At 41.5% G+C, this 13,243-nt stretch overlaps 2 protein-coding genes across 2 annotated transcripts in view; one reads left to right on the forward strand and one right to left on the reverse strand.

Annotated features, from left to right (window-relative positions):
* LOC311232594 (tripartite motif-containing protein 14-like) overlaps window positions 1–13,243 on the forward strand; it is a gene marked incomplete at both ends in the record, with an annotated part of 407,443 nt that overhangs the window by 166,187 nt on the left and 228,013 nt on the right. The gene's annotated exons all lie outside the window — the stretch shown is intronic.
* Window positions 1–13,243, reverse strand: part of kif16ba (kinesin family member 16Ba) — an 89,345-nt gene that overhangs the window by 8,073 nt on the left and 68,029 nt on the right. Inside the window, exons 24-25 of the mRNA XM_084318128.1 lie at window positions 6,444–6,560; window positions 2,329–2,418 (exon numbers count right to left, since the gene is read on the reverse strand). Coding sequence (XP_084174254.1) covers window positions 2,329–2,418; window positions 6,444–6,560 — 207 coding nt within the window. The remainder of the gene's footprint in view (window positions 1–2,328; window positions 2,419–6,443; window positions 6,561–13,243) is intronic.

Genomic DNA, 13,243 nt, shown 5'->3' on the forward strand with positions numbered 1-13,243 from the left:
GCAGAAAGGCGCAACAAACACTGGTATTTATTTTTAAAGCCCTTATTGGTAAACAACCTGTTTATATCTCCTCGCTGTTAAATTGGAATATTGGAACCTATTCAACTCGATCGAATGACTGGATGGTTCTTAGGGTTCCTCAGATTTGTTCTGAGCTAGGGAAGTCAGCCTTTTCCTTTGATGCCTCTAACTCATGGAATGTCCTTCAACTCACGCTAAAATTGGAGGTTCTCCCTTCCCTTGGAATGTTTAAATGTATGATTTCAGACCATTGTGTGACTACCTGTAACTGTTTTAGTTGATATTTTAAAATTATTTTTAAACGTTTTAATTTGTTTTACTCTGGTGTTTACATTTCTGTGAATATTGTTTTTATTATGTACTGTACAATCGTCGTTTCTGTAAATGAGGGAAACCTCAGATGCTTACGATTTTAAATAAAGGTTGAAATGAAAAAAGTTGCGACCCAAATTTTTTAACCACTATGATTTATTTCAAATATTTTTTTAATGGGATAACTGGGGATGTTGTTTGCTCCTGACAAGAGTCTCAAAGTCTGGGGTGATGGTAGACAAAGCAACTCTGAGGCCATGCTCAATGTCCAATCTATTTCTCTGCTTTGTCTTCAGCTGGACCAGAGCTGAGAAGCCACTTTCACAAAGATAGGTAGTGCAAAAAAAAATTATATATACACACATCCGCGACCCACTAAAAATGGGCCCGCGACCCAAAAGTGAAGACGAAAAGTGCAGAATATATGCATTGCTTTTACCAAAAATAATTATGAATTTATCATTGAAAAGATTTGTGCGGGTCCAAAATGAATGTTGTTGTTTACATGTTGTTTACATGTATCCCCTCAGTACTTCCCATTTCCCCCACGTGGAATGCACCCGATTGGATAAATGACATGCATATCTATAGCACTTTTAACACATTAACTGCCACAGAGTTTGATCATCTTATACCATTCTCTGCCAGCACTGTAAGTCTATGGAGATGTTCACCTTCTTTGCAGGGCTATAACTTTTTAAATTGTATTGCTAAATTGACATTACTATGGCCCATTCAACATCGATTATCTATCGTTCAGGATGTAGGAACGTTTCACTTTTTCATTCACACATTCATACGAAAATACGTCTAGAATATAAATATGTTTTTATCGTTTTCTGCAGTAATTCCTAGAACGTGAGATATAGGCATAAATGCATATATAGATTATCAAATGCAGTTTGTTGCCGATCCACGCTATATTAAAAATGTCAACTGTACATGGTCCTAAACGTTATGACTGATCATGCGCGGGTGAACAGAGGGGGGGGGGTCGTTTATAATTCCGTGATCGTCGTTATATGCTTTATGTAGTATGGGTGATATATAGATCAGAGCAGTTTGCATGGATAATAATAAACAATCAGGCTGAACGTAACGTCAGCCTCCTCTTACCGTTGGGCGATGACACTGGAGCAAAAATATCCCAGTTATTTGATGGGGATCGAGTAGATCCATTTCCGGTTTGTATAATAACAATACAATACACAATTCAAAGGTCCATCTGACTGGAATAATCTCCCAGTTCATATTCGAGCTATAACATCCTTTAAACAGTTTAAAACTGTGTTGTCCTCTCATCTTGAGATTACTTGTTCATGTTTCCACCAATAATAGTATAACAGATCTTTGAAGCAATCACTTGAATATGTGCTCTGTGTTTTGTTGTTTGGTTGTCTTATGTTCCTCTTGTTTGATGTTGTTTGAACCTGTTTATTATTAATTTGATCTTGTTTTGTGTTTGGTTTTTGTTTGCTTCTTTTGTTTTGTTATGTTTAATACATAATAATTTATGTATTCTGTAAGCTGTGGACCCCCTTGAAAACGAGATGGTTCATCTCAAGGGGTAATTCCAAATAAAGAATTTCAATATACACGCCCAAATCATGTCGATTATTGAGTTATGGCAGCGATCCATATCCACGGTGTGTGGCTAGAGTCCTGCAACGATATGCGAGTGGCCGGACGTATTTAGGAGACGCACCGATATCCAAACGGGCATTTCCGGTTTGGCAACTCGCCGATCATCCACCAGGTGGCAGTATTGAAGCGTTGCAGAGTTGTGCCGAGTTCCACTGCATCAGACGAGGCTCCGTGAGGGAAATATGTATAACATGGCGAAAATGTGAAATATGATCTCAATAACGTTGTACGCCGTGTATTGGCAGAATTCGCATGAACTTGAAACCCGTCGTACGACGTGAATGGCGCAGGATTTGTTAAGACGTATATTGTTGATAATTGGTAAACGTGATAGGTGTCGGGATCTTTTACCTCTGGGTATTTCAACTTGAGGCTCTTGTGCAGTTCTCTAAAGCGACTGTAGCGCCTGAACACGGTCCATGTTTCATCCGTAACTGTGATCTGTTAGGAGAGAGAACGTTTGGAGAAGAGGTCAAGAGCCGTCGGGAATCATCATTTCACAGCACCATGTCTATACTACTATCTACTATGTACTATGTCTATACCACCATCTACTTCCTACTATGTACCATGCTACTATGCCTATACTACTACCTACTATGTCTATACTATCTACTATGCACTATGGCTATACTACTATCTATTTCCTACTATGCACTATGTCTACACTACTATGCCTATACGACTATGCTAATATGTCTATACTACTACTATGCTACTATGTACTATGTCTATACTACTATCTACTATGCTACTACAGTACAGTATGTCTATACTACCATCTACTAGTATGTACTATGCTACTATGTCTATACTACTACCTAATATGCTACTACAGTATGTCTATACTAAATGGAAAGAAGTGACCCAGCAATTATCAAATCTCTTAACTCAGAATATACCTGTACACCCCTCTGTATTACTGCTGAATGATGTTTTTGAGTATGCAGAACATCCACAGCGAAAGAGATTGGTATTATCTGGTATCACAGTGGCTAAAAAGCTGATAGCATCACGATGGCATCACGATGGCATCACGATGGTTTCAACCGGAAAAAATGTGCCGGAAGGTCTGGATTATTACATATCTCGATGTGATTTATCAAGAAATATCCACAGCAAGAATTTTGGGTCTCAATGAATCCAAAATGACAATGTGGTTAGAAGTGGTGGAGAGAATAAAAGCTAGCATATAATGGTAGTGTATGGTTAGGAACAAGTTATAATGGTTGGATTATCCAATGGAGGGTCCGGGAGGGGGGGGGGTACGAGCTAGAGCATATGTGTATAGGTTTTTAGATAACAGGTATTAGGGGTATATCTTGTATAAGACAATTAACTAAATGGTGATTTCATTGGATGTGCACTGTTAATAATGCTTGTATATCTTATCGTGTGTTGTCATGTTTGTCTATACGTTTGTTTAAAAAATAATAAAAAAATAAAATACAAAAAATAAATGGTGTATTTATATAGTGCTTTTATCCAAAGCGCTTTACAATTAGTTCTTCACATTTGACCCATTCACTCACACACCGACGGCAACCATGCAAGGTGCCAACTTGCTCATCGGGAGCAATTAGGGGTTAGGTGTCTTGCTCAAGGACACTTCAACACGCTGCCACTGTCGCTACTACCTACTATGCTACTATGTCTATACTACTACCTACTATGCTAACTATATCTATACTACTATGTCTATACTATCTACTGTACTATGCTACTATGCCTGCCTATACTACTACCTACTATGCTACTATGTCTATACTACTATCTATTATATACTATGCCTATATCTACAGTATACTACTATGCACTCAAGAGTGTAGCACTCAAGTTTGACACTGCTAGACGAAAAATACCACTTACACCAGAGGTGTACCCCCCCACCCCCCTGCTGACTTGTACACAATTTGTAAGTCGCTTTGGACAAAAGTGTCAGCTAGATCAGTGTTTCCCAACCGGTGGTACGCGTACCACTAGTGGTACGTGGGTGGTCCCCAGGTGGTACGTGAAAAGATTTTGAAAAGTAAAAAAAAAAAAAAAAAAAAAAAAAAATTTAAATTTTTTTTATTAGAAATTGTACAGGAAAACTGTACCCACATAATGAATAATGCATAATCTGTAATAATGTAACCAAAATTGGGGGCATTCAAATTAAGTAATCATTTGCTGGCTATAATTATATTATTATTGGCGCTGAGTTCAGCTTCCCGCCCGCCGGCGCCGGACTGTCTGTCAGCTGTTCATTGAAGAAAAAAACAACTCTGAATTATCATCATTGTAGTGGCGCGCTGGCTAGCAAAACAACATCCTATCAAGTGAATGTGCTGGTGTTTATTGAGATAAAAATCATTATGGATCAATGGCTGAGTCGAGCTGGTTCATCCAGAAACAATGTAAAGCATATATGTTCGCTTTGCAGTTGGATGAATCGACGGATGTCAGTGGGGAAGCACAACTGATTGCGTTTGTGCGTTACAAAGACACTTTGGAGATGAACGAGCACATTCTGTTTTGCAAGAAACTCACGGGGAGAACTACTGGACTGGACGTTTTTAACGTTATTGACAATTTTTTCTCTCAACACAAGCTGGATTGGAAATACTGCTCTCATGTGTGCACAGACGGCGCTGCGGCGATGACCGGCAGAGTAAATGGATTAATGGCCATACGTAAAAAAGGTAAACCCTGACGTTACATCTCAGCACTAGCTGAGAATGAGTCCAGAGTTAAATGATGTTTTGAATGATGCCGTAAAAGTGATCAACTTAATCATACAGTCCAGGCCTTTGAATCATAGACTATTTCAGTCACTTTGTGAAGACGGTGGGTCAGAACATAAACAGCACATCCTGCTTCACACTGACGTCATGTGGTTATCCCGAGGGAATACGTTACAGCGGCTGTTCGAGCTGCGCAATGAAGTGAGGGCATTTCTGTCTGAGCACACACACCCCCTTGTGGCGATGTTCGACGACGCAGATACCTCTCTGATATTTTCAGCAAACTCAACCAGCTGAATCTCTTTCTTCAAGGTAAAGACACAACTGTTCTTAGCTTGTATGACAGGCTCAAGTGTCACATTAATTGGTGAGTTACTAACTTTTTTTTAGTCTTTAAACAATGGCTATTATAATTTATATGATTAGTTATGATTGAATATATGATTTAAGTGTCACATTAATTGTCGCATTGGGTCACACAGACAAAAATCTCCTCTTCTCTATCTCTCCTCATCACTTCTCTCCTTCTTCCACTCCCAGGTTTCACCTTAGCTACACACACACACACACACACACACACACACACACACACACACACACACACACACACACACACACACCACACACACACACACACACACAGCCCGTCTGCCACAATATATAGACTATTAATTTATTAATTATACATCCTGGGCATCACCACGATTGATCGCGTAGTAGGTGGTACTTTTGGTTGGCTTGAAATGCTTTGGTGGTACAGTACTCAAAAAAGGTTGGGAACCACTGAGCTAGATGACTAAATGTAAATGTATTCATTACTATTCATTTACATTCACAATGCGGCAATGGTCAATGGGCCAATACATGGGCCCCGAGACTGCTCAATAATAATAACAACAACAACAATCAACTTTATTTGTATAATAATAAACTTTATTTGTATTATAATAATAATAATATTGGTGTATAATAAACTTTATTTGTATAATAATAAACTTTATTTGTATAATAATAAACTATTTGTACAGCACCTTTCATACAAGAATTGCAGCTCAAAGTGCTTCACAGCAGTAACACAAAGACAGGCATAAAATGAGCAAAAAAAGCAAACATAAAATAAGTATAAAATAGACGGCAGCAAAATTTGGATCCAACATCTTAACTCATTGACTGCCACGCTGTTTTCCCATCTTTAATCCCTGGCGCCATGCGTTATTGATCATTTTCACCACGATGTTTGCGGAGCTATCATATATTCTATATTATAGCTATGGAGACAATAGTATAGAAATAGAAAATAGGTTTCAGGCGAGCAGATCTCCAACAGATGGCTGTGTGTGCTGCGCATTTTGAGGGGGAAGGGATTTCTGCAGCCGGAGGTACCTCAGTACTGAGACACCTTAGACACAGAGTTCAAAAGGTAGGCGATACTGACACCTGTCGGGATTCGATCAGTCATTGCAATTGTAACGTAGGCAGCGGTGGCAGGGACACAGGCAGGTCCGCGCGAGTGTTTAGAATGGGGAAAATCGGAAAAAAGAGAAAAGGATCAAAACCCGAGAAATTTCAGGTTTTGGCGCTCAACGATTGGATTCGAAACCCGAGAAATCTCGGGTATGGCGCAGAAAGAGTTAATATGCCTCTTTGTACTTTTTTGTTGTTTGATGATCACTAATTTACCTCGACCTCGAACTCAAAGTGCTCATCCTTCCCTTGGCCCCCGGATGATCACTAACTCACCTTGACCTCGAACTCGAAGTGCTCGTCCTTCCCCTGGCCCCGGAGCACGTAGCGAGGGATGCTGACCTTAACAGGCTCCTGGAGACCCTCGGAGCAGAGAGGAGCCGAGACCCGGCGCTGTCGACCAGGCCACGGGAAGAAGTGGAAGGAGGAGGGAGAGACAAGGAAGAGTATTCTTAAAGAAATTACAATAATTATCATGTGCGGATAAATTCCAAGTAGGGATGTTCGATATTGGCTTTTTTACCGATATCCGATATACCGATATTGTCCAACTCTTAATTTCCGATATCAACCGATACCGATATATGCAGGGTTCCCCCCCCAAAAAACTGAATAATTTCAGGTAATTAACATTACATATCTCTTGTTGTGGAATTAACACAACATTATGCATACTTTTGACAATAAATAAAATATGAATTTGTTCTTACTTGCTTGCCTGGGTAAATAAAAAATTAATTAAATGTTAAATAAATGTAAAAAAATAAAAAAATTTTTTTTTAAACAGATAGCGATAATTTCCGATATTACATTTTAATGCCAATATCGGCCGAGCGATAATTTTCGATATTACATTTTAATGCCAATATCGGCCGATAATATCGGACATCCCTAATTCAAAGAATTGATTTTAGTGACAGAAAAACGTGATTAAGAAAGATTCTGTTAAATATGATTGAGAAAGATTCAGTTTGATGGCAAATGAACGAAATATCATGTACATATTTATACAATAGCATTTTATTGGTCTACTTTTACACAATTATTTTATTTATATATTTTTTAAACACATCATAGAATACAAATAATGCCCGTTATACATTCTTCCTTTGAAATAGTGCATAATAATCATATTACCATTGTAATTACATGCTAAATCCCATTTTATACACATTTTAAGTAAACATGTACATATAAATATCCACATCATGGATCACAAATTATAATTTTTTGTAGAAGAAAGTTGCAAATGTTAACAATACTGTGCTCTTTGAATGAACACCATCCTGTTAATTCAATCTGTGTAACATCAATAATCATAAAACCAATAACGTGATTACAGTAACAGCAAACAGGGAAACCCACTGGCCTCCAAAATCCCTGCCCAAGAAAAGAGAAACTGTGACGATATTCCCCCAATCCATACTTGAATGTTTTGGACAAATTTGTAATTAAATGATTAATTGTCCTAATGTGCTAAATCATATAATTACCAAGAAAGTACCAGTCACAACTAACATGATAAAAAAACATGTTAAAAAAAACTTTAGATGACAAAAGGTTTTTTACTGATATAAAAGAATGAGACATTGTTTCTACTTTACTACCAGATCAAAGCATGATATCCTAAAAAACAATGTATTCACATAGGCATTCTTTGTTTATTTGTATAAATCTTGGGAAACCATTTTGAAATTACTTGAAATAAAGGAGATTCTCTTTTTCATTTCTCTTTTTTTTTAGGACACTTCACAATTTTAGGAGACTGGTGGAGAGTAGGTAAGCAAGACGAGCAAAAGAAACGGTCACTGAAGGATTTGTGAAACTCAGCCTTTAAAAAGATGATCCATCACAATCACAGCTTCCGAGGTACAGCCAAAAGACAGCTTCCAGGTGTCCCTCGCGGGGCTGTAGTCACGGACGGAGGGAACCTCCGCGGGGCCCCTCTCCGATCCGTCGTTGGCTCCGGCCGTCGCTTTGCGGGCCGCCGCGAACACGACGTCCAGCGCCAGACAGCCGTTACCCTGCTTCACGAATAAGCACCCGATGTCCGAACGTCTGCGCACTTCGACTCCCCGGAACCGGGGGTGACCGGGAACGAGGGTGGAGCCCCGCGGTAGAGGGTGATGGACGCCGTCTTCCTGCAGAAGAACCACGTGAGTGTCCGTGAGGAGGAACTGGAAGATGCCGTCTCGACACGAGTCCGTCGAGTTCTCCGCCTTGACGCTAGTGTAGATGAGCGGGCGGATGTCAGCCAGGCAGGGTTTACCCGCGCCGTCCATGTTCCCTTGGACGATGTACAGCAGATCTGCCAGGACCCTCTTGAATCGGGACGTGACCCGAAGGCCGCTCTCCAGACAAAGGTCGGGGACGTCCGCTCCCCAGTCCAGAGAGAGGCTCGCGAGGTCTTCCTGGAGCAGTGGATGGACCCGGGTGGCCTCTAAATCCTCTTCAGCAGCAAGGACATTCACTATGGCTTTGCATAGCTCTTGGGTTAGCTCTTTGCTATGGGTGAAGACTGCCAACACGGCGTCCTCGGAGCAGAGACGGACGTGCTGCCCGGCCAGGCTCACTTGGATCTCCTGGATCTCCGAGGGACGAACATGGTGAAAAACAGTGAGGGCTTCATTGCCACTGTCAGGATCCACTGCAGTGGAGAGCGCATACAAGTCCTGCTCAAATAAAAGCAAGCACCCGGCTTGTGGCATAGGCTGCTTAAAACTGGCAATTTTGAGCCAGTAGACACTCAACAGCTTGTCTGCAGAAGCAGAGGCAAAGACCCGAGGCACGAACACCTTCAAGAGGTCGAGCATCTTCTGGGATGAGACGGACCACAGTTCAGCGAGGGGCACTGGAAGCTGCACAAACGTCTGGAGAAATCTTTCAGGACTCGCGTTCTTACAGATAGATAGAGAGCCTTCAGGAGCTTTTGAGGTGCCTGGTGTAGCGGACATTCTGCCATTCTGAGGAGGCCCCCAGAGGAAGTCCCTGGACAGATCGGCAAAACAAACCGTCTGTTCTCCAAAGCAAGGGTTTGGCAAAGGTTTAAGCTGTGCTTGCTGAACCAAATGAAGCTCTCTCGCCAACATGGTCACGCAAGTTGACAAGAGGTTCTTAATTTCCCTGACCCGCACCTTACCGATGATATCTCGCGTGCTCTGCAGACGTCTTCCAGCGTCTTTGTACGCGTCCGACACCTTTCCAACAAAGTATCCAAGAACATAGCTTTGTTTAGCCGATAGTTTCTGGGTTAGCGCACCGGTCTCTGGAACGACCGGTTGCCATTTCATTTGATCATCTACCGATTCTTTCTGGCTGACACCAAAGTGGCCACTACCGGAGATCCATGACTTTGAGCTTCGACTCTCAGAGACTTCAGCTTCTGGCATCATCTGAGGCTCATGTGTTTGGTCTTTGAATTCTTCCAGAGAGGAGGGATGGGAGTATGTCTTTAAAAGCAAATCGTTTCCAGCATCTGTAGACCGGCAATACTGAAGGTGTTTGACCTTATTATGATTGATAACATGGTAGCTGAACTCATCTTCTCTCTCGCTAGGGACATCAGTATCACTCTTGCCGTGTGTAGATGTGATACAGACGTCTGTACTTCCTAGGTTACAAGTATTAGAAGTACTGGGCTCATACTTTGCTTCTTCTCCTTGGTGCATCTTTACTCCTACTTGCCACCATGTTGTTCTCTCACCGTCTCCGTGAAGCATTCCCTCTTTTTCAAACAAGACTTCCGTGGTCATTTCTACTTTAGACTCTTCTTGTCCGTGCAACTCAAAGCAAGGGTCCCCGTCTAGGTCTCCTGAAGTGGTCCGACGGCCATTCAGGCGGGCGTCTGTCTCGCGCCCGGGGACATGCAGGACACTAGGCCCCGACATGGATGCTTTCTGTGTGCACAAGGGGGATTCCATGACTAGAACCTCAAGTTTAAGAGACGGATGATCTTTTTTGAATTGTGAATCCAACCCAACCAGAATTACATTCCGCCTTCACCAGGTGCAGAAACGAGTGATTGAAATGTGAGATAGTGCAAAGACAATTAAAAGCCATATTAGAAGCCCAAATAAGACGTTGATGAATGTATACTTTTTTCTTTCTCTTTGAACCCTTTCACGATCCCGATTAGAATTTTGAGAGCTTAACATTCTAATGGTGATGTCACAACGGCTACTGCCCAATGAAAGCTAGAGTGGGATCATTCTAGGATTCTTAAAAAAGAGAAAGAATACACACCTGGAAGGATTCAAATATATATTATTTTAAATTGTATTCATTAATTAGTAATTATGTCATACTGGAGTAGATGATGAGATTCCCATACATTTCTTTTGATTAATCAGTTAACCGAACTCCAAAAATAAAGTGCAGCACACTCAATAAATGTTTTCCATTTATTAGTCAAATAAAACACCTTAGTTACTACTATACATCAGACCGGCAATATGTAATTCGCACTGAATTCTGATCGCCACGCCTCTTTTGGGGGGAAAACAAACATAACATTAGATGGTGTTTGTTCATAAACTACAACTTTAGAACAAAACACAGGAATATAAATCACACCAAAGACTATCGAGGCCCAGAAACACCTCATTACCTCTTAGTTCTACGTCACTTGGGAGATTAATACGCGTAATATTAAATATCCAGGTAGAGAAAGGAGAGAACACCCTGCAGCTGACTGGGGAAACACCATAGAGACTGAAGGAGCCTGAAAACAGATCAAACTTAACTTTTCACAGAGGTGCGAACTGCGAACGCACAGTGACGGCTAGGGTGACCAGGTGTCCCGCTTTTGGTTGTACTGCACAGCCATTTGACCCAATGTCCCGCATAAAAAACATGGGTCTAAAATCCCTCCCTACAGTAAACGTTACCCTAGCAACTAGGGCTGACCTTCGAATTTTCTTTTGGAATTTGAAGCTTCGGGGCCGAGATTCGATAACATTTAAAAAAAATTTATGTTGTGGAACTTGTACAGCACTTTGTTCAACGTTGTCAGTGCTGTAAAGTTTAAACCTTTTAAAATCTTAGACAAACGAAACACTTTGCTTTCATGAAATATTGTAAGCCGTCATTTGAGGCTTTATAAAAGCAGCAAATCTGTCAGTGCCGAGTCCGACCTCATCTTAAATAACAAACAGCATTGCTTGTTGTAATTAACAAAGAGAGGCAGAGTTGATTTTGCACACAAAAAATATATATAAAAAATAAAAGATTTACATTTTTTTTAATAAATATATTTGAATTTTATTTTCATATTCGAATCCCATGCCGATCGAACGAAGCTTCGAAGTATTTAAGACAGCCCTACTAGCAACCCTCCTCTTGTCCACACACATTGCTTGTGACGCTACCTCATATCGCAGATCTGATTGGTAGTAATTTAGCGCCCTGTTAAAAAAAACGAATTTAGCGCCCCGTTAAAAAAAACGAAAAGAAACATTACAAGGCAGCACAAGCGAACTAGAAATCAGCATCCCCGTTAATAACGCTTTCGTTGAGAGGGTGTTTTCCCTGATGGCAATGGCATGCCATGGACCGACCAACGAAAACCGGTGCAGTGAGGAGCTTATTGAGGCTGAAATTCAAGTCAAGACCAACTTCGGATACAGTTGTATGGAATTCTACACACGCGTAATCAAGGATAAGGCTCTACTGGAAGCTGCACGCTCAAACAAAAAGTATAAAGTGAAGAACAATTAAGGTAAGATCAAACTTTGTTGTTTAGAACAACTAGATTGTATCATCATATACTGTATTACCAATGCAATGCCACAATGCTATAATAATGACTCGGCCGGGGCGGCTAGGTGGTGCAGTGGGCAAGGCGCTCACCTCCAATGCTGGAGACGCTGGGTTCGAGCCCAGCTCTCCACATTGCTTTCAGTTTAGCTGGTCGTCCGTACTAATACACATTGGCAGTATTAGGGGGTGGGAAACTGATGGGTGGGGATCGGACGTTGTGGACAGCGACTCCTACAGGTCGGTTGGTGCACCTGCGCAGTAGAATCAGGAAGCGACGGGGGCGGCGTCCCTCCAAAGCGCAGACCCCCGATGCTGAAAGATCGCGCTGTGCAGGTGAAAAGATGCGACGGCTGCTACCTCGAGTACCGGAGGGGACTCGTGCAATGTATGGCTTACACGTCCACATTACAGCCGGCTTGTGGGAGGCATGAAACAGCGTTCGAGATGGGGGAGGGTTGAATTGGACGATACGAAATTGTGATGGGAGAAAAATAGAAAATGGGAGAAAAAGTGGATAAAAAAATAATAATGACTCGGCCGGTTTTGTATTTTGTTGTAGCTCTTAGGTAGCCCCGATGGGATTGTAGCTGCATTTTGGGAGCTGGTAGCAGCAACACTGAATTTCGTAACCACTCTCTCTCGCAGAAGCGTTGTATTTCTCGCCACTTAATTGCACTAATTCTAAGTCACGTTGGTATAATAGCAGTCTGCTAAATGACTACACTGTAACCACAATGTTATTCAAGCAAGCTCTGTACGTCGACTAGTGGGCAAAAGTGTAACTGCGGACGCGATGTGCATTTGATAAGCCTGATACGCATTATATCAAAGTTATTTTACCTTTTGCGTTGGCAACCATAACCCTTTCACTGCCGCACCACCAAAACGGTTAACCCTTTCACTGCAACAATACAGAGGGTTAAAAAAAATATTACATTATCCATCTCTCCCGCTTTGTCCCGCCAAAAATCATACGGTTGTCCTGCTTTTGGACTTTTTGCATCTGGTCACCCTAGTGACAGCCAGTGTTGTAAAGTAATTGCTTGACTTAACATGATGCACTAACTAAATGTTTCTAACAATGCAAGCGTTCTGCTGACGGTTTCTATACAGGCAAAATACAACGGAGGGCAATGGGAACAGTGTCTGCGTTTCCCCCAAAAGTGGGCGCGGCTGCAAAAAAAAGTACCTGGATTTGTCGGTCTGACGTATAGCTGAATACCAACATACCATCAAATAACCGTGCCCATCCTTATTGTGAGGTGCGTACACTTCCCAGCAGAAATTCCCACATCGACTGAAATTGTCTGATGACAACT

The sequence above is a fragment of the Notolepis coatsorum genome, assembly GCF_963971535.1.
Source record: "Notolepis coatsorum genome assembly, chromosome: 7".
NCBI classification, from domain to species: Eukaryota; Metazoa; Chordata; class Actinopteri; order Aulopiformes; family Paralepididae; genus Notolepis; species Notolepis coatsorum.